This window comes from Erithacus rubecula, assembly GCF_903797595.1.
Source record: "Erithacus rubecula genome assembly, contig: scaffold_617_arrow_ctg1, whole genome shotgun sequence".
NCBI lineage: Eukaryota > Metazoa > Chordata > Aves > Passeriformes > Muscicapidae > Erithacus > Erithacus rubecula.
The window spans coordinates 34920-56955 of record NW_027635721.1 but is presented as its reverse complement, the minus strand read 5'-3'; the positions used below and the strand labels follow the sequence as shown (position 1 = coordinate 56955).

The following is a 22036-nucleotide window of genomic DNA, read 5'->3' as shown; positions in this document are numbered from 1 at the left end:
CTAGGACAAACCCGTCCAGCATGGACAAACCCTGTCCAGCTTGGGACAAACCTGTCCAGCATGGGACAAACCTGTCCAGCCTAGGACAAACCCTGTCCAGCATGGGACAAACCCTGTCCAGCTTGGGACAAACCTGTCCAGCATGGGACAAACCTGTCCAGCCTAGGACAAAACCTGTCCAGCATGGGACAAACCTGTCCAGACTGGCTTGTGACAAAGCCTGTCCAGCCTGGCTTGGGACAAACCCTGTCCAACCTGGGACAAACCTGTCCAGCCTGGCCTGGGACAAACCCTGCCCAGCCTAGCCTGGGACAAACCTTGTCCAGCCTGGGACAAATCCTGTCCAGCCTAGCCTGGGACAAACCCTGTCCAGCATGGGACAAATCCTGTCCAGCCTAGCCTGGGACAAACCCTGTCCAGCATGGGACAAACCCTGTCCAGCATGGGACAAATCCTGTCCAGCCTAGGACAAACCCTGTCCAGCCTGGGACAAACCCTGTCCAGCCTGGCTTGGGACAAACCCTGTCCAGCCTGGGACAAACCCTGTCCAGCCTGGCCTGGGACACTCTCAGTTTGTTTTGAGGTGCCTGGTTTGTGTTGGGGGATGGGGGCCATCAGCACAGGGGGTGCCCGTGACTTAGCTCAGCTTTGGTGTGTGCAGAGCAGCACAGGCAGCACGTGACAACATCCCAGCACAGCAATCAGCATCTGGAGGCATCTGAGCACCAGCTTTGGATAATAATTTACATTTAATCCAATTACCCCGAGCTACCAAACAGCAACCAAGACCCGTGATATCAATAACTCTTAACTAACCCAGCAAAGATGTGACTTCTTCTGTTGAGGTGGGAATCTTCTTTTTTTTTTTTTTTTCTTTTTTTTTTTTTTTTTCCCCTTTATCACGCCACCTGTTGCTCATAGGTACAAATCAAACGAAGAGTATGTGTATGTGCGAGGCCGTGGAAGAGGGAAGTATGTTTGTGAGGAGTGTGGAATTCGCTGCAAGAAACCCAGCATGCTGAAGAAACACATTCGCACGCACACAGACGTCAGGCCGTACGTCTGCAAGTACTGTAACTTTGCTTTTAAAACCAAAGGTAAGCCACAGCCAGCCCCCAGCTCCTCTGCTCGGTGCCGTGGCTCTGCCAGCTGCTGGGGCACTGACAAAGGGCAGGGAAGGTGTTCCCAGGGGTGCCCAAGTGTTGGAGGGAGGGGGATGAGGGATTGGACATTGGTTGGTGTTTTCAGCTCTGCCTCAAGCCAGGCTGCAGCACAGCATCGCTGCCATCCTTGGTGCTTCTCCAAGGGAAAAATCCTGAAATGCAGCTTCCCTGGCAGGGCTTTCTGAACACAACCACCCCAGAGAGAGAGCAGTAGCTCCAGGCTGCTGGCTGAGCCCCTGGATCCAGGCTCTGGGTGGCTTTTCCTGCTGGTGCTCTCCAGATCTGCCCATCCTCATCCTCTGCAGTTGCATGTGGCTTCCACATTCTCTGTATCACCTCAGTGGACCTTTTCTCTGAAGGGCTCCATCCCAGGACATCCAGCCATCAGTGCCTCCAGGTGTTCTCTGGCCTCAGGGAGGGTGTGAGTGAGTGCTGGCAGGAGCCTGCAAACCACACACAATAAAAAATCCAAGAGAATTGGGGAATGGGACTTCCCAAAGGGGCCAGAGGTGCCCAGGTGCCTTTAACTTCTTGTAGGGGTCTGGCACTATGGGCTGGACAAATCCCTGGTGGCAGCAAGTCTTGGGGTAAGGCAGCAAGTGTGGGGCTGAGATTGCTGGGCACAGCCTGACACATCTGTGAGTTCAGGGAGCCTTTGGACAATGCCTGTGGGCTCTTGGGGAATCCGGGGCTGTCCCATGCAGGAGCTGGACTGTGTGATCCCTGTGGGGCCCTTCCAGGTCAGGGTGTTCCAGGATGTTGTCTGCAGCCCCATCAGTCCCAGGGGTGACACAGAGGGTTCAGTGCCCCAGTGTCACCCAGCAGGGGCACAGTGGGTGTGGGGAGGGGCTGTGTGACATGTGTGCTGGCCCTGAGGGGACAGAGCAGGACAAGGGGAGGCAGCAGGGTGGGCAGTGCCAGGGCTGGTGCTTTGCTGGGAAGGCTGGCGGGGATTTCAGGGTGACAACGTGCTGCTGGTCACTGGCCCTGGGGGAGAAGGGAAGTGATACCAGCTGTGAGGCCAGATTCTCCTCATGCTGCACATCCCAGCGATGGTTCTTCCTCTCCCTCCCATCCTGGAGCTGTTTCTGATTCATTTCCTTTCTCGTCCCTTCTTGCTTTGACTTCGTTCCGAGGTTTCCCTTGGAGAGCTGAGCCCGCTCAGCCTCTCCCCTCACCTCACCTCACTCCCACCATGCTTCTGTGGGGCTCTTGCCCAGGGTGATGGCATCAAACCATCCTCTCCACCACCTCTCTGGCTGCTTTGCTCTTCATCTCTGCTCCCTTGAAGGCCACGATCTGCCAGCTCTGGCTGCACATTGCAAACAGACACTTCCCTTCTTCTGCTCGCCGTGGGAGGGGGAGATGCTTCCTTCCCCCAAACAGAAATCATCAACACTCTGTTGGGATGTGGATGGCAAAGCATCCCTTTGCCTATGGATGCATGGAATGGGCAGAACTTTCCTGGATTTGGGGATCTGTGGATAAATAGTTGCATGATGGTGACCTGGAATTGCATGAGTGGCTCTTTGCTGGGAGGGGGCGATGGGCAGAGCCCTGGGGTGAGCTCAGACTGCCCAGAAAAGGGAGAAAAGGAATTTGGGGGGCACGGGGAGCTCTGGAAGGGTGGGGGCAAAGCCCTGTGTGTGTTGATAAAAGCATCAGCTGGTGATGGAGAGTTGTTACCAGTGAGATTGCTTAAAAAATCACCAGCAAGGGCAGGAAAAAAAAATCCATTTTTTTCCTGATGCCCTTGCCAGTGATTTTTTTTTAAAGCAATTTCAAACTCTTGCTTATAAGAGTGACCCAGAGGAAGGGGGGGCTTTGCAGAACTGGTGTTCCCCAGCTCATTTTGGGGGGGTTTGTCTGGGCCTGGCTCCTCCCTGGGCTGGGGGGGGTTTGGCAGCCCTGGGAATGCAGAAGCTGCAGCTCTCCCTCCTGCCAGGCTGCACTTGCACAAACACAGAGCTTTTTTAGCAATCAGCTTTCCAGAGATAATTTTAGCCTTCAGCATCAGCTCCACGGGGAGGTCTGTGGAGCTGGCTTCGTTTTGGCTGGGGTAGATCTCTCCAGCATGATCTAATGCTCTAAACTCTCGAGTAGGCTGGAAGCAGTTAAATGGCATTTTATTATTGTTATTATTTTTAATGAGAACCTTTATCTGGTTAAAATGTACCTCACCCCCCACCCCTCCCACTCTAGAAAATCCATGTCTGTGTTCCAAGAACTGGGAAAACTTTTGCAACAGAAAATGCTATAAATATTTCCCCTTATTCACTCATCTTCTGCTTTTTGTGCCTTTCTGTCACTGGAAGCAAAGCTGTTCCTTTGGCTTACAGAACTGCAGGGAAAATTTATTTTTTTATTATTTTAAAGCAAATCCATTTGATTAATTTATTTTTGTGTGTGTGTGTGTGCTGATGGGAACAACAGGCTTGGAAATTTGGTTTGCAGAGCTTTGTTTGATTTGGTGTTTCTGGAGCAGATCTAAAGGTGCCTCTTTAATGAGGTGTCTCTCCCTCCACTGTGGTGGAGCTTTGTGGCCTCCAAGAGGGTCTTTAAAGGAGGCTCAGCAGCTTCTGCATTGTTTTCTGGGCAGGAAGGAAATGAAGAAAAAGCAGTTTTCCCTTTCAGGAAGGTCGGGGAGAGCTTTTCCCTTCCCCTCTGGGATCAGGGGCAGTGCTGCCACATTCACTCCCCTTTGCCACTGTTCACTCCTGTCCTTCACTCCCATCACCCTCTCACATCCTGATTCCTCCAGTTCCCCCAGAATTGTCAGGAACAGCTGGATGGTGGCTGCTGCCTCAGCCTGGAGCTCAGGAGGGACCAGGAGCTGCACCCTGATGGGAAGGGAGCTGGGTGAAGGACACAGAGCTGCCTGAGGCATTTCACAGTCTGGGCCACTCACACTCCCCAGACACCAGACTGCACCATGGCCTCTGCCAGAGTCCTCAGTAAATTCATTTTCAGCTCCTTAAATCAGTCCCTGACAGCACTGAGGGTACTGCACATGGGAATATATTTAATATATTAAATTAAATGTATTAAATGCATCCCCCCCCAGCCCTTGAAGGGCTGCCCAGTTTATTGTTATTGCAGCTCCAGCAGCCTGAGCCTCCTCTGGAAAGCACAGAGTGGGTCCAGCTGGCAGAAAACTCCAGCAGAATTCCCTGCTGGGAGAGCAGGACACAGGAATGGGCACATTCCCAAAATCTCCCAAGGGCTGGGGCTCTTTGAGGGGCTGAGCATCCCTGGGGAGCCACTGGCTGTTGTCCCTGTGCTCCTGGGGACGTGACAAATGTCCCCTGGGATGAGGACAGAGTCATCCTCAGGGATTTCCTGCCTGACATCGTGTGGGATGTGAGGCCGGGAACAGAAAATGTCCCAGTGATCCAGCCAGGAGATGAAACACTGAGCAAAAGGGATGTGGGACTCTCCAGGGAAAGGGAAAAAAAGAAATCCAGGAATCAGGGCTGGAAGCAAAGGAATGGTGACTTCAAGTCAAATATTTTCTGTATTTTCTGCAGCCAGTGCAGCCACTGAAGTCTCAGCCTCACTGGGAATTCTGCTCATTGTTAGCATTTGGAAATCTGCAAATCCTGGGTACCTTTCTGGAATAACAGCTTTTGGCTGATGCAGGGGACAGGTCTGACCAGGAGGTGGCTGATATTTTATAGCCTGTGTGGATTGCATGTGAAAATTCACTCCTTTAATCCATATGTCAATAAGGATAAAAGATAATAATCGATTTTTTTTTTTTGTAAATTGAACTCCTCTGCCCAATGAATTCTGCAAATTAAAGCTTTCCTCCTCATAAACTCTCACCTGGGGACATCAGCTCCTCACCAACACCTAAATCAGGGCCTGTACATTATTTAAATTCCACATAAAACATCTTTCAAGGATTTCTTTGGGACACAGAGCATCAGTTATGGCTGGTTCTGTGTGTGAGTGCATCTGCTGGCAAAATCCCAGAACCATGGCATGATTTGGGTTGGGAGGGACCTGAAATCCCACCCAGTGCCACCCCAGGGACACCTCCCCAAATCACAGGTGGGTCCCAGCCCAGTGTCCAGCCTGGCCTTGGGCACTGCCAGGACCCAGGGGCAGCCACAGCCCTGCCCACCCTCCCAGGGAACAATTCCTGCCCAAAATCCCATCCAAATATCCACTTTTTTTTCAATGTGAAGCCATTCCCTGTGTCCTGTCCCTCCCTGCCTTGTCCCCAGTCCCTCTGCAGCTCTCCTGGAGCCCCTCCAGGCCCTGCCAGGGGCTCTGAGCTCTCCTTGGATCCTTCTCCTCTCCAGGGGAATCTCCCCCTTCCAGACAAGCTGCTGCTCTCCTTGCAAATCCTTTACACAGAGGAATGTGACAATTGTCAATCCTGTGGAGCTCTGGCTGTTTGTGCCATGGTGCTGCCTCCTGCACTTTGTTGGGTTTTTATTTTTATTTTTTTTGCTGAATTGATCAGATTCAACAGCAGGAATAGAAAGGATGCTGCATCCCCAGCACAGACAGGATCCTTCCATCAGGAATCTCAGTGCTTCAGCTCCCTTTGTTCTGCTTTAACTCTGTCACTTTGAAAATACAATTATGGCTTTTCTGGAAAAATGTCAATTTCCCTTACAAAATTTAACTGGGAAATCACTTCTAGTCCCTCTTCAGCTGCTTTAGGTGCTTTTGGAAGCCTTGAGTCCCAGCTTTCTGCAAACAGCACAGGATTTGAGCTGCTCTGAGTCCCAGTCAGAGCTCCCAGCCCAGCAGGTGATGGAGCTGTGCTCACACTGCCTCTGCTCCTCCTGGGGGCTCACAATTCCTGAGATTTCCTCAGGGGGTTTAAAAAATACAACCAGTTTATTTCAAATCTGGGGTTTTTTTGGTAAACAACCCCCTATAAGGACCACTCACCTGCTTAGGGTTCAGTGTAATTCCTCTGCTGTTTAAATCCAGCCTCCCTGCTGGTCTCTCTTGCTCCCTCCAAGATGTTTTTCCATGGTTTCCAAGGAAGCAATGCTGTGTGGTTTTTCTTTTTCTTTTTCCTTTTTTTCTTTTTTTTTTTTTAACTTGGGAGCCAGAGCTTTGCAAGGCAACAAGTAGCTGTGAGTTTTCCCTGGTAAGATTCAGTTCCAGCTTTCACTTAGGCAAAGTGGTGTTGATTTTACTGGAAATCTGCCGAAGGACTTGAGCATTTAATCCTGCCAGCATTAATTAAGGGGTCTGAAAAAACACAAACTGGAAGAAAAGCCCTGATCAGATAAATATCCTTGTCCTCCAGATTGCTCCCAGGATGATCACTCAGCTCCTCAGCTGGAAGGAGCCTCCAGCTTTTAATTTCCTTGAAATGATGCAGAGGGGGCAGATGAGGATCTGTCCTGCTGAGTCTCCCTCCCCTAAAAGGATGCAGCATCCCTGTTTTGTTGGGATTTCTCCAACAAAATTTGCACCCAGAGCTTTGCAGGAGGATCTTGGCCAGCAGCTTTACCTGCTCTGACCAAGGGGGATGAAGGGAGAGAGACAGAGCAGAGGAAAAAGGAGTTGGAGGGGAAGGAAACAAAGCTTGGGATGAGCTGGTTCTTTGGTGTTTGGGATGAGTTTGTTGGCACTGGGGGCTGGGAAAGGAGGGCAGCAGGCACAGGGACAGAAACAGGGCAGGAGGTGGCACTGGTGGCTCCTGGCACAGCCTGCCAACCCCAGTGGCTGCTGAGCCCCAGCTGAGGTGCAGGAGGGCTCTGGGAGCCCTGCCAGGGACAGGGACACTGATGTGTCCAACCTGCTGTCCTGGGACACCTGAGGTGGCCACTGAGGACATGAGCAGCCCCCTCTCCTCAGCAATCCCTGCTCTTCCCTCCTGCTGCCTCCAGGGGCTGGTTTGGGGTACCAGGGATGCCCTCCCTGCTCAGCTGGATCCCACAAAGCCCCTGCTCACACCAGGCACTGCCTGGGGCTGGTTTTGTGTTTGTTGCCCCTGCAGAGGCTCCAGACAGGGATTCTGAGGGTGGCTGAGCAGGGATGGGGCATTTTTGGCAGCTGGGCTGTGGGGTGAGAGCTGGGCAGGCAGCAGCACGGGCTGGTTGCAGCACACTGACTCAGACTGTGCTTTTGCTGGTTTTCATTTCCAACAAGAGACTCCAGTTCCATGAGGCCACAGCTGGGACTGGCTGGATGTTTTTTTTTCATTTTCAGGCACTGGTGATTCACTGGGAGCAGAGGTGTCCCTGAGAACACACTCCTGGCTCACAGGGTGGGTTTGGGGCCAGGACAAAACTCCAGCTTTGGGATGGAGAAAGAGGCTCTGATTTGGAGCAGGGAGCTGAGCCAGGCTGGCCCCATCCTCACACCTGAGTGTCCTGACCATGGGGCTAAGGGCAGTGAGACAGGAGCTCTAAAATCATAAATCTCTCTAATTTGGAGCTGTTTTGCTGCATTCAAGTTATTAAACACTTCCTGAATCCACATCCAGGTTGGGTGCCAGATACACAGGGAAATAGAGTCAGCCTTTGTCTCTCGTGGTCCTTCCTGCTGGAGCTGCTCCATTTTGTATAAAAATAAATAATTCATGGGCTAAGGAGAAATCAAGGTGGCAGCTGGGTGGTTGTGGCACTCTGAGAGGAGAGGGCAGTGTGGGCAAAGCTCTGCTCCAGTGAATAGTGGCTTTTTTATCCCTGATATCCTGAGCAGCAGCAGGAGAGGCTCAGAGAGGCTCTGTGCTCCCACCAGCTCAGGGACTGGGGACTTGGGACTGCAGAACATCAGTCCTCACTGGAAAGTCAGAGAATTCTGGTTTTCCTCTTTTATTTTTAGTTGTTTGGTGAGAAAACCAAGCCTGGTGTTCCTCAGTGCCCTCAGGTGTCAGTGCCAGCAAGGCTGAGCCACACCAGGGGATGGGAAATTCAAACACTCAGCAGGGCCCAGGGTTCTTCTCATCATCCCTCAGCCAATAAATCCCTGGGAGTGTCCAAGGCCAGGCTGGACAGAGCTTGGAGCACCCTGGGATGGTGGGAGGTGTCCCTGCCCTTGGGACTGGATGGGCTTTAAGCTCCCTTCTAATCCCAGTCTGGGGTTTTAGGAAGAGCTGTAGGAGAGGAAAAGGGAAAATGGGACATTTTTGCTTTAATTCTCCTGCCCTTCACTGTCTTGTCTGTTCCACCTGCCTGCTTTTCCCCCTCCCCTTTGTTCAGCATTTCCCTGAGCTGTGAGTGGGGTTAATTAGTGTCTAATTAACCTGCCTGTAATTTGGGAGGTAGAATCAGAAAGGTGCCCCCTGATGCCCAGGAGTTATCCCAGAGCAACCCTCAGTGACCCCCATCCCATTCTTCTCTCCCAGGGGCTGCTCCTCCCACCCTGGCCCCAGGAAGCCTCACTGGGAGGTTTCTGAATTCCAGAATTTCTGAATTCCAGAATTTCTGAATTCCAGAGCGTGCCCAAGGCTCCTCCTGCTCGAGGAGATGAGCTGGCCCAGCCCTTTGGTGCATTCCACCTGAGCCATTCTTTTGGGGGGTAAAACAGGAATGTAGGATTTTCCCCTCTTGCTGGCAACTCAAACCCTCATTTTATTGTAGATCCATAAAATCCTTAAAGCTGGAAAAGCCCTCTAAGATCACCCAGTCCAACCCTTCCCCTGCACTGCCAAGGCCACCAGTGCCCCATGTCCCCAGGTGCCACATCCACTCATTTTTGGAATATTTTCAGGGTAGAACTGCCCTGTGGTGCTGAGGAGCTTCTCCCCTCTGGGCAGGTGGGGCTGTTGGGATGAGGTTGAAGGTTCCCATCCCTGCTTTCCTGCCATTTTTAATTTGCTGCATCTTCACAGCTGAAAGCAGCTCAGGCCTTTTCTTTTCCCAGCCCCAAAGATGTTTTTTCAACTGCACAACACCTGGAAGGTCCCACAACCCTGCCAGCAGCTCCTCCTGAACCCCAGGGCAGCAGCAGAGGGAGGGAAGGGGGGACCTGGCCTCGTGTCACAGGGGTCAGGGCTTGGGGACAGTCAGGGACCTTTGTCTGGTTCAGAGAGAGTTCTGACTTGTGATTGCTGAGCTTGCAAAAGGGAAGAATAGAAAAAAATAGACAAAAAAAAAAAAAAAGGGAAAAAAAAGGGAAAAAGAAAGGAGGAAAAGAAAGGGGGGAAATAGGAGCCATATTTGAGTAAAATACATTTTCTGCTTCTTTTCAGGGAATCTGACTAAACACATGAAGTCAAAAGCCCACAGCAAAAAATGTCAGGAGCTGGGCGTGTTGGTATCTTCACTGGTGGATCTGGAAGCCGAAGAAGGTAAAAAAAACAGAATCTTTCCTTTTCCAAAGGTGCTGTGGGTGCTGAGAGAGGGGCAGGAGCCAGGCAGGCCAGAGCCCTGCTCTGCAGGACACCCTGCCACAGCCAGCAGCACTGCCACAGTGCCCCATGTCCCCAGGTGCCACAGCCACTCGTTTTTGGCACATTTCCAGGGTAGAGCTGCTGTGCTCTGTGGTGCTGAGGATCCCCTGGGGCAGGGGGGCTGTTGGGATGAGGCTGGAGGTGATGGCACCACCAGCACTGCTGTCCCCTTCCAGGGGCTCCTTCCAGGGTCTGTGTGTGGTCTGACACACAGGGGCAGTGACAGAGGGCAGTGACACAGGGGCAGTGACACAGGGACAGTGACACACAGGGACAGTGACAGAGGGGCAGTGACACACAGGGGCTGTGACAGAGGGCAGTGACACAGGGACAGTGACACACAGGGACAGGGACACAGGGACAGTGACACAGGGACAGGGACACAGGGACAGTGACACACAGGGGCAGTGACACACAGGGGCAGTGACAGAGGGCAGTGACACAGGGGCAGTGACACAGGGACAGGGACACACAGGGGCAGTGTCACACATAGACAGTGTTACACACATGGACAGTGACACACAGGGCAGTGTCACACATAGACAGTGTCACACAGGGGCAGTGTCACACAGGGGCAGTGTCACACACAGGGGCAGTGTCACACATGGACAGTGAAACACATGGACAGTATCACACAGGGGCAGTATCACATATGGACAGTGACACGGGGCAGTGTCACACAACCAGTGTCACACGGGGCAGTAACACATGGCCAGTGACACAGAGACAGTGACACAAGGACAGTGACACAGGAGCAGTGTGACATCAGTCCATTGTCCCTTCCCTGCCTAAGGCTGCAGGGGGTGCTGGGACCCCCCTGGCTCTGGGGGGTGTCCCCTCGTGTCCCTGCAGATGCTGCCCCTGGAGTGTGCTGGCCTGGCTGGATTTGTGCCAGCTGTCCGTGTGATTTTGGGATCACAGGATGTCCCCAGAGCCCATTTCCTGCTCCCCCTGCTGCAGAGCCCCTTTCCCATTTCCCATTTCCCATTTCCCCTTTCCCCTTTCCCTTTCCCCTTTCCCTTTCCTTTTCCCTTTCCTCCAGCTTCTCTCCCTGGTTAAATCCAACACTGGAATTCTGCTGGAAATGGGAATATTCTGCTCCACGGGCAGAGAAGTCTATTGCTCACAAATGTCAATATTAAATACAGCAGCCAAAGAGACAGGCAGAAAATGGGATTTTGTCCTCTAATGATTGGGGCCGTTTGGATGGATGAGAAAATAACACAGGAATGGCAGAAAGGTGTGTGAGAAATTCGAGATCCCAGCTGTGATCACAGCCCCTGCTCCCAGGGTGGGGGCTGCAAAGAGCCCTCCCCTGTCCTCTCTCTTCCTTGCAAAGAGGCTCAGAACAAGAACCAAACTGGCTGTTTTAATTAAATAATAATTAAAAAGGCTCCAATTTCCATGTGACACTAAGCAGCACAGGAAGGTTGCTGTGCTTTCCTCTGGGGGCAGGCGGGGAGGGAGCAGCAGTTCCTAAAACTCCCTGGATTATTTTAAACCGGAGTTGTATTTCACTTGATTGTTTGTATTTCTATTTAAGGGGCAGCAGAAAGCAAGGGGTGCTGCTATAAAAGGAGATTGGAGTTTAATTCCTCACTCCTGCCTGGGCTGGGCTCCGTGGGGTGGGACCAGAATAAATAACACACATGGAATGAGATGCAACCTCAGACAAAGCTGTCAGCAGGACTAATTCCCACTCATTCCCCTCTCCTCCCTCCCTCCCTGTCCTGCCCTCTCTCTCCCCATGAGCTCAGCTCATCCAGGATGAATTTTGGATACCTGGGCTCAGGTCTGAGCTCTGTCCCTGCCTGCAGGGATCGTGTCAGGAGGCCAAGGATTCCCTGGGGCTGTCCCAGGACTCACTGGGATGTTTCCCTCACTGGAATTTGTGGTGGCAGATGCAAACAGCTCCTCAGTTTGGGGCTGGCTTCACTTTCCCTTCACTCCTGACCCCTGACCCTGCCCTGTCCTGGCTGGGGCAAAGAAAGGAGAGCACCAGGACCAGGCACAGCTCCTGCCTGTCCCCCACCCCAAACCAGAGTCAGGGGCTGGCTCACAGCTCTGCCAGGGCAATGCATTCCTGCTCCAAGCAGGAAATATGCACGGCTCAGCCCACAGCTGGCACTGTGGAATAATATTTGTTCTGAGCTCAGTTCCTCTGGGAGTTTGCAAACAGCCCCAGCAGCCCCTGTCACCGTGGGGGATTTCACAGTGAGCAGAATGGAGAGCTGCTGGGACAGCTCTGCCCTCAGGGACTGCTGCAGGGACATTTCAGGGTGAGGTTCCCCTGTCCCCTCCCAGCTCAGGCTGGAGCATCAGCCATGGGAAAATCCCCGGGGCTGCGAATGGCACACGCTCCGTGAGCAGGTGCCTGTAAGGCCCAAATGAACCAAATCAGACTCTGCAGCCCTTCACGGGGACTTGGGGACCGTGTCCCCAACGGAGCCACCCTGGCTGCTGTGGCCCAGCTCCTCTAAGGGCCCTGCAGCTGGTGCTGCTGGCAGTGACAGCTCTGATGGGCACTGTCCCCACTGGGGACAGCAGGAGCAGAGGGCCAGGATGGGGAGGGGCTGGCAGGGCTGGGAAATGTCACACACAGGTGTCACACATGGTGTCACACACACAGGTGTCACACACACACACAAGTGTCACACACAGGTGTCACACATGTCACACACAGGTGTCAAACACACAGGTGTCACAGGGGTCACACAAATGTCATACATGGGAGTCACACACACATGGTGTACAGGTGTCACACACAGTTGTCACAGGTGTCACACACAGTGTCACACGCAGATGTCACATACAGGTGTCACACATATTGTCACATACACACACACACAGAGTTGTCACAGGTGTCACACACAGGTGTCACACACATGCCCAGTGTCACACATTGTGTCACACACACACACAGGTGTCACACAGTGTCACACACAGGTGTCACACATACTGTCACACACACACAGTGTGTCAGTATGTCACACATACAGGTGTCACACACAGTGTCACACACAGGTGTCACACACAGGTGTCACACACACACACAATGTCACACATAGTGTCACACACACAGTGTCACACACAGGTGTCACACACAGGTGTCACACACACACACAATGTCACACATAGTGTCACACACATACACAGGTGTCACACACAGTGTCACACACAGATGGCACACACAGGTGTCACACACAGTGACACACAGGTGTCACATACAGTGTCACACATAGTGTCACAGGTGTCACACACACACAGTGTCACACACAGGTGTCACACACACAGGTGTCACACACAGTGTCACACACACACAGTGTCACACACACACAGTGTCACACACACACAGTGTCACACACAGTGTCACACACAGTGTCACACAAGTGTCACAGCAGAGTCTGGGCTGTGCTGCCAGACCAGGATCGAGCTCTGCTCCATCTCTGGGCACAGCTGGGCACAGCTGGGCACAGCAGGTCTCCGCAGCCCCTGGGAGCAGGCCCTGGCAGTGCTGTTCCCTGAGCTGCAGTGACATCCAGTGGCTGTTCCCGACGGGCCTCTCGGGGCTGGGCTGGCACAGCAGCTCTGCGCCCCCAGCACGGCTCACAAGCAGATTTTTCTCTGAGCATTGAATCTCAGTACCCAGCTCAGAAAGCTCCTGCTGGCCCTTGGAGCAGCAGAGAGATGCAGAAATATTTAGAATTTTCTTTTTTATCCTCCTCACTGCCTACAAGCTCTGATTTACAAAGCCCCAAACCCTCTGCCCCGCAGAAATATCTGAACCACAGCTGGAATTCATCCTATCCAGAGAAAAGAGAGATTCCTTCCACCCTGTTGTTTGATTTTTAGTAGAAGTCCTGTCTTGCTGACGTTTATAATGAAATCTAGGCAGGTCCAACACGTGCAGTTGGTGGCAGCTGTAGCTATTCTGGAGTCACCATTGTAAAAAATAATCATCAAACCCCACTGAAGGATGAAGGTGCTGCTGTTCTCATCTGTTAAAGGGGATTTTTTTGCATATTAGAGCAAATAAAGAGTGTGGCAAGTGCCTAGCAGGGACTGAGGGCTGTGTGTGCTGACAGAGCTGGAACTGAAACTGGGGTAGAGTGGGATTCACTGGGATCTACTGGGATCATCAGCAGTGGAGCTGGCAGAGAGGGCAAGGCTGCAGCTTCAAAGCAGGAGATGATCAGACCTAGAAGCAGCTGGATCCTGTCTCCTCTGGTGCCCTTAGAGCTTGTGAGGAGATTTAGCACAGAAATAGACCCTGAACATGTGTTTTGTGAGAGATTTAGCACAGAAATAGCCCCTTACATGTGTTTTGTGAGCAGATTTAGCACAGAAATAGCCCCTTACATATGTTTTGTGAGCAGATTTAACACAGAAATAGCCCCGAGCGTGTGTTTGACACTCTGGTTTGTGTTTGCCTGCAGGAACCAGTGAAGACCTTTTCCAGGACTCTGAGGGGCGGGAGGGATCTGAGCCCATTGAGGAACACCAGTTTTCAGACCTCGAGGAATCTGACGATGATGACGACAATGAGGACGAGGAAGACGAGGAGGAAGAGGAGAGCCAGGATGAGCCAGCGCCGAAGCTGCCGGAGGGCAAACACGGCCCCCTGCTGCTGCAGCCCTCAGGGGGCTCCCCTTCTTCTCAAGAGGAAGGCACTGAAACATCCACAGCTCAAGAAGCTGCTGCCAGCACCCCGAAAGCAGGGGAAGGCCAGCAGGCCTCCTCCTCCTCCTCAGGGCTGGAGACCAAGTGGTCAGCAGACAGCAGTGACATTGCTGTGTGCCACAGCTTCCTGAGCCTCCACAGGCCGGCTCTGACCTCCACCGAGCACCTGGCTCCTGCCGAGAGAGAGTCTGTCACAAGGCCACACATGTCCTTGCTCATGGACCTGTCGACCTCCAAAGACACCTCCCCCAGGAAAAGGTGGTCCCCGAGCCAGGACGGTGGCAGAGGGGGTGGCAGCAGCAGAGCAGTGATAGCGAGGAAGCACCTACTGACCAAAAACGAAACCTCCCCCAAACGCTTCTCCCCCACGGCGGAGCTGTCCTCCCTGCGGTGCCTGTCCCCAGGGAGGGGGCTGTCCCCCCTGAGATGTGTGTCCCCAAGGCTCGAGCTGTCGCCCAGCAGGCACCTGTCCCCCCGGAGGGAGCTGTCCCCCAGGACAGCCCTCCCCCCAGATGGAGAAGTGTCCCCTGCCAGGCACTCGTCGCCCAGCAGAGAGATGGCATCCCTGAGGCACTTCTCCCTGAAGAAAGTCTTGTCTCCAGGCTGCTTGGAGCTGTCCAGGTGTCCACCCCCTGGCAAGGAGGACTTGCCTGGCACTAGCAAATCATCAGAGGACAAAGTTCCAAGCTCATATCAAGCCCAGCCCGGGATATTCTCTTCGATGCCTCTACCTCACAGGTTCTTTGGCAAAAACTTACAGCTCTACGAGTCCAAGCTGGTAAGTCCAGTGCCCTGCTGCCCTCTGGTCCCCACAGGGTGGTCTCTGATACGGTTTTTGGTGAAGGCTGGGATGCAGAAGTGCACAGGGACTCTGTGACCGCTGTCACAGGTGAGCCAGCGAACAGGGACAGGGGACAGCAGTGGGTTTTGCACCCACAAGGGTCCTGCCCTTCTCAGTTGGAGAGGAATAAAGTTATCCCTTCTCCAAGGGGTTATTCCCACTCCTGAGCCAGCCAGTCCTGCTGGGACAGTCAGCAAGGATGACCTCATAATGATAAATTGTCACTAAGAGCCCTTTTGTTCCTGGGAATTTCATTCCCATCCCCGAGGTTTCCCCGGCTGGGGTGGAGCTGTGTCCATTTTCCAGGGGTCTGTGACCTGAGGCAGCTCTGCAGCAGCCCTGGCTGAGCCCTGTGTCCACCCACAGCCAGCTCTGCTGAGAAATGTTTGTTTGGACATCTCTCATTTCATCTTGCTTCTCCCTTCAGCACAGAGAGGGGTTTCCCACTGGGTCCAGAACATTATTTAATCTCTCTGCTGGACAAATCAAATCCTGTGGGTAAAGGAAAAGGGTCTGTTCCTCCCAGTGCTGCACACAAGGCTGATGTGGGGTTTGGTGGAATATTTCCCATTCTGCTGGAGTGCCTGGCTCTGCTGCCAGTTGTGCTGATGATTGTGAGATCCACTCGCTGTGGGGAGACCCCAGCCCTCAGGGACTGCACTGGGGACAGAGAGAGGCCTTTTTTGAATCCCTGCCCCCCCAGATGCTGAGCCAGGGCTTCTCCAGACCTTTCTCCCATGCCCACACTAACCTGTCCTGTGGTGCCTCCTTCCTTCTCCTTTCCACTCTGAGTTTTTGTCTCACCTTCTCACAGACTCTCCTTTATTTTAGGTCCAAACCTTGGCTTTCTTTAATGCTGTTTCCCTTTCCTGTCAATTCACTTCTTGTGGTGGATCTCAGAGCTCTGGGAACCCTCATCCTCCAACTCTTCTGTCAGGATAACTTCCTGCTGCCTCTGCTTGGAGCAAATCCCCTCAGCTCTCAGATCCACAGTAGGAGACAATGTTCTAAGCCCTGCTTGTCCCACCTTTCATCTCCTTTATTCACATTTGCCTTTTGGCTTCTTTTTCCTGCTCCTTTTCTACACCCAAAGCCACCACTGTTACTTTTCCATGTGTGTGCCTCCAAAGCAACAGCAAAACCTAAATGGAAAAATGTCTCTTTATCAGCAGATGGACAGCTGGGCTTTCATTGCAAAATTAACATTCCTGCTAAGGCCACAGGAGACAGACAGGGCAGAGGAGGCTTTATCAGGTCCCAAACAGAGCTTGATGATGATCTTAGCTCAGTTCCAGCATCAGGCTTGCTGCCAAGTCTCACCACGACCATCTCTCTTCCCACTGGCCCTTGCTTAGGGCAGTCTCTCCTCGTGGTGATTGTTGCACCACTGAAATATTTGTTTGGGGTTTCCCAGCATCCCTGAAGTGATTTAGCCAAGGTTTCCTGTGGATAAGTGACATTTAGCAGTGTTTGGGCTTGTCACTGCTGACCCAGCTCACACTACCTTTGGTGGCTCTTCCTTTTTCTCTTTCCTGTTCTCTTTTGCTGCTTTCCTCTGCTGCCTCTTCAGAGATCCAGCTCACAGGATCAGGGAATTATTCCCCATAATCTTACAAAGAAATGTGCCCTCCAGTGGATCCTCACATTTTATCTCCAACCCCATCTTAATTGAAAGTTGATTTCAGTTTCTGTTCCTTCCTCTTCTTAGGAGTCCTTGTGCAGGGATTTAGTTATAACCTCATCACTAATTAATCCATTTCTGTTTAGCCACATATCTCTCCATGATGTACGTTAGGAAACTATGGGAAGCACCGAGAGAGAAAGAGGAAAAGGTAAAATGTAGGGTCTGAATTCTTGATTTGTACAGAACACACCCCATGAGGGCGGTGGTGGGGACCCACTGCTGGGTGTGCACTCAGCAGCTGTAAGGATGCAATCCTGCTTTAGAAAAAGCACAGTAAAAATAAATAAATGAATAAATAAATATATGAATAACCTCATTCTGGGCTCTCAGGAACCCCCTGCACTGACAGGGATCCGAAGCAGCTCAGCTGGCAGCAAACACTGGCAGCTCTGCCAGTGTTTCAGAGGCAGCTCTGAGAGTAAGGGTGATGGTTTTAAACTAAAAAAAGATGTAGATTAGAGCTAAGGAGGAATTGTTTTGCTCATAGGGTGGGGAGGCCCTGGCACAGAGTGCCCAGAGAAGCTGTGGCTGACCCTGGATCCCTGGAAGGGCCCAAGGCCAGTTTGGGCTCTGGGGCTGGGAGCAACCTGGGATAATTAAGGATGTCCCTGCCCACAACAGGGGGTTGGACAAGATGGCCTTTAAAGGTCCCTTCCAACCAAATAGTTCTCTGATTTTATAATGATCCAGGCCTAAACCAAATCCCTGGATCTGTGCCCCAACACACCACGGGCACATCTGTCCCAGAAGGGAATCGCTGTGGCTTCTGCTGCCCCTCACCTTCAAGGTTTGGGGCTGCACATCTCCCCCAGCCGATGACCTCCCCGAAATGAGAATAAAAGCGAGCGCAGCCCTTGCAGCGCTGCCGTGAGTCTCACTGACCCAGCTCTTCTTTTCCCGGCGCAGAAGATGGAGGCGCGCAGCCCGCCCTGCTCCCCCGCCTGCCCCCGGCCCCTGCAGGCCCCTCACGACCCGCACGGCCGAGGGGAGGAGAATGTCTTCAGCCACCTCCCGCTGCACTCGCAGCAGCTCGCCAGGACCCCGTACCCCATGATCCCCATCGGGGGCATCCAGATGGTGCAGGCCCGGCCCAGCTCCCACGCCGGCCTGGTGCCCGGGCCCGCGCTGGGCCTGCAGGCCGGACACCTCGCCCAGCCCGGCCGGGCCGCCAGGACGGACGGGGAGCCCCCGAGCCCCGCAGAGCCCTCGTCGGCGTCCGTGTCGCCCGTGGCCAAGGTGTCCAAGTACGCGCTGTCCTCGGAGGAGGAGAAGATGAGGACTAGCGAGCCCCAGCAGCGGCAGGAGCAGCGCGGGCCCGCGGCCCAGGCCGAGCCCAGCCCGGCGGAGCGGCCGCGGCCCTCGCTGGCCCCGCAGCAGCCCTCGGCCAGCGGGGAGCAGCCGGCCGCGGGCCAGCAGCGCTCGGGCAGCTCCAGCCCCGCTCCGGAACCAGCCTGCACTTCGATCTCAGCCCCCTCGGCAGCCCCCAGCCCTGCAGGCCCTGCAGCCTCCCCGAAGAGCCCGGCCCGCAGCCACAGCGCCCCGGTTTAGGTCAAACTCACCGAAAGGTGGAGGGAAACGCAGGGGGTGCTTAAACCTCCGCCAGCTGTTCCACCTTTAGGCTTCCTCTGTAAAATCAACAGACATTTGCAACACTATTTCCTTTAGTATAATCATAAGAAGCACTCTAGTGAATGACCAAACCCATGGAAAATTCCTGGTTTTCTTTGTCCCAGTCTGGTATTATCTCCACATGTATGCAGTTACTTGTGCCTTTTTCTATACCTTTTGTTGCTTGAAATGTACAAAACTGTTTGAGGCTGTGAATATTTTTTTAGAGTTTTTTGGAAAGGGGGTTTGTTAGACCTTGTCTTTTTTGCCATTTAGGTGTGTGTAATCCTGGGCCTGAGAGATGCAGAAAGGAAAGGGTTAAGCATTTTAAAGAGGAAGAAGATGCACTGAAAACAAAAGCAAAACAGAAAAAACCATTTTTTTATATTGATGAAATGATTAAAAAAAAGAAAAAAAAAAAAAAGAAAAAAAACCCCAAACCCTTGCTCCTGTGTACAGAAGTTTATGATTCGTATTTATTACATGCTTTATTTAATTCTTGCAAAGTGCTTGGATTTTTTGTTTCGTTTTGTTTTTCTCCTCGCATCCCTATGGTTGTGCTTTAAACAGTTGAAACTGCTTTACATTTGAAAACCGTGTTTACCCTGACCTTGTGACTGAAAGTAGCACTTCCTTGAGCAGGGGAGGTTCCTTGTGTGCAGGGAGAAAAACTGTCCCTCGAAAAAGAGGAAAACTAACCACAAGCACCCCTCCCTCCTGCAAAACCCAGCAAAGCACTTTTCTATTAAAAATTTTTTTAAAAAGGGACAAAAAAAAAAAAGGAAAAAAGAAAAAAAAAAAAGAAAAAGAAAAAGGTTCTTCTTCAAAGGTTTACCTACGAGAAGGTAGGAATGTAAGGAATGTAGAGCCCGTGCCAGGAAGGGTCTCTCGCTGGACGAGCCTCCTGCTTGCTTTGCTTTAATCCTCCCGCGGCGCCTGGCTAAGCCCTGCCTGTGCTTGAGCCCTGCCTGGGCTGGGGGAGCCTCTGCAAACCCTCCCTTGGTGTCCAAGGGGAGGAATTCAGCCTTGAAACCCCTTCTCCCTCCGGCATGTTTGAGTTGTGGACAAGCTCCCCCCATCCCAACCAACTCATCCCATTGATCCCATCCCATTGATCCCAACTCATCCCATTGATCCTATCCCATTGATCCCAACTCATCCCATTGATCCTATCCCATCCCATTGATCCTATCCCATTGATCTCATCCCATTGCAACCCAACCCATCCCAACCAACCCAACCCATCCCAGCCCACTGAACCCATCCCACTGATCCCATCCCATTGCAACCCATCCCAACCAACCCATCCCATCCCAACCAACCCATCCCATCCCAAACAACCCATCCCATCCCATCCCAACCAACCCATCCCATCCCAACCAACCCATCCCATCCCATCCCAATCAACCCATCCCATCCCAATCAACCCATCCCATCCCAAACAACCCATCCCATCCCAACCAACCCAACCCATCCCAGCCCACTGATCCCATCCCATCCCAGGGATGCAGGAGGGCTCTGAGTTCTGCCCCTCCTCCTCTCTGGCTCTTGCTCTCACCTTTATTTATTCACTGGGTGGGGCATCCCCAGCTCAGCCCTTCCAGCGTGGACTGGTTTTGGGAGATAAAAATGTGATGCTGAATGGTAAATGCTTGCAAAATCAGCTTGTTATGCATGTGCAGCAGCTTTTTCCAGAGCAGATTTTTCGGGATGAGCATCCCTGGCAGAGCAAAGACCTCGACTGCCAATAAATCCCATACCAAATCCAGAGTGACCCCGACGGAGCCATTCCTCTGTCACAACTTTTTAAACCACAAAGCTTCAAGTCGTTTGCCCCAGCAGGTTCTTTACTACTTCAGAGGGTTTTCTGGTCTATGGAATCTGTATAAACCTCTTTTTATTTTATTTTTTTTTTATTTTAACAAAAAAAGTAAAAAAAAAATAGAAAAAATATATAAATATTTAATCAGTGGACCAGTTCTTTCTTCTTTCAGAGCTGTTCCAGTTTATCGGGTACGTAATACACTTTTTAAAAAAAAGATAAAAATACAAAAAAAAAAATTAAATAAAAGGAATCAAATAAAATCCTGAATGAGAACATATTTCCTTGCCAGACTTGATGAGCTATGAACTGTTCCCGTTTTGAGGACAAATTACAGAAATTTTTAAATAATCTTCTGTCTTTTTTTTTCTTTTTTTCTTTTCTTTTCTTTTCTTTTTTTTTTCTTTTTTCTTTTTTTTTTTTTTTTATTTTTTTCCTCTTCTTGTAAAGGGAATTAAGTTTAAAAAAAAAAAAAAAAAAAAAAAAGATACCATGGAAATACCATTAAGGCTGTGACACTGACCAAAACAACGTCCAGAACCCATTTATCCCCTCATTAGCGCTTTTATCAGGTTTCCCTTTTTCCCATCTCTCCTTTTTTGGCCCCGAGCCTGGAAGCTGCTGCTGCTCTCAGATCCAGAGGCAGGAGCAGGGGCTGGAGCTCGGCTCTGTTCACTCGAGCTCTTAAGCAGCAGCTTAAACCCTCCTCAGGCTTTAAGTGCGTGCTTAAAACGCGCTTAATCCCAGGCTGAGTGGGAGTGGAGTGCTCGGCCCGGGCTGCTATGAGCATCCCTGGAAACCATCCCTGAAATCGAGAGAATTCCCCGTTTTCTGCCACTTTCTGCCCCTTGTCACACTCTTAACTCGATACAAGGTAGCTTTTTTGTATTTAATTTTACATATATATATATATATAAATATATATATATGGTACATTAAAATACTGCAGCAGCTGTGTCTGGTTTTTTGGTGCATTTGCCGGGAGTTTTGGGCTAGATCAAATCTGCTCAGCTTCTTTCTGTAACTGCATTTCAATCCTTAATCTATTTAAACTTTCTCTGGATTTTTTTTTTTTCCCTCTGTCATTTGTGGAAAGAGGGGGAAAAAAAAAAGCCCCAGAAAACCGCGAAGTTTTTACATTGGTTTATTGATTATTGAGTTGTTGTTGTGGTGGGGATTTATTATTGTCATTATCAGGATTTTTACGCTTTCCCAGCAGCTCGAAGCTTTCTGCATCTCAGCTGCGGAGCATCCTTGCAGTTCGTGTGTAGCCATCCAGATCCTTTCACCCAGGGCCAAAAAAGAAACCAGGAAAAGGAGTTTGGGGAAGGGCTGAGGTGCTCCCGGGGACATTCCCTGCCCGGATCCCATCCCCACCCCCGGCAGCCACGGAGCGGGGCAGGCAGGGACCGCTGCAAACTCAGGAGATGGGCACAAAAACTGAGTCCCAACCCAGTTTGGCTTCTGTGGCTGGGGTGAAATGGTGCTTCACGCTGTACCCAAGGGGCGAGAAGGCTCCCCCCGAAAATAACCAATTGCTAATTAAGGGCTAATGGTCGCACTGCCAGCTCAGAGCTGCGGGGAGGGACCCGCAGCCCGCCAGCACCAGCATCTCTGTGTGCGGGCACGGCGGGTCCGGGCAGCCCAGCCCGCCCGGGGCCACCTGCGAGCCCGGCAGGATGGCCCTGCGCCCCGGGGAGCACGGCAGTGGCACTCCCGGCTGTCTCACAGGGCTGGCTGCTGTTCCCAGCCCTCACCGGTGGCTGTCGTTCCCACCCCGACCCCCTCTGGTGTCCCTGTGTCACCCTCGGTGAAAGCTGATTGCTGGTCACAGCTTTTCGTGTCTCTCTGAATGTCTGCTCTGCCT

The 22036-nt window shown here is 52.0% G+C and overlaps 1 protein-coding gene across 1 annotated transcript; it reads left to right on the top strand.

The window, feature by feature from the left end:
• Positions 1–921: 921 nt before the first annotated feature.
• On the top strand, positions 922–19101 carry LOC306816469 (transcription factor HIVEP3-like; the record flags this gene model as incomplete). The annotated part of the gene is made up of 4 exons (XM_079332907.1): positions 922–1097; positions 9334–9432; positions 13971–14992; positions 17646–19101. Coding segments are annotated over 4 exons (1939 nt in total), but the record flags the coding sequence as incomplete, so codon positions are not given.
• Positions 19102–22036: the final 2935 nt, after the last annotated feature.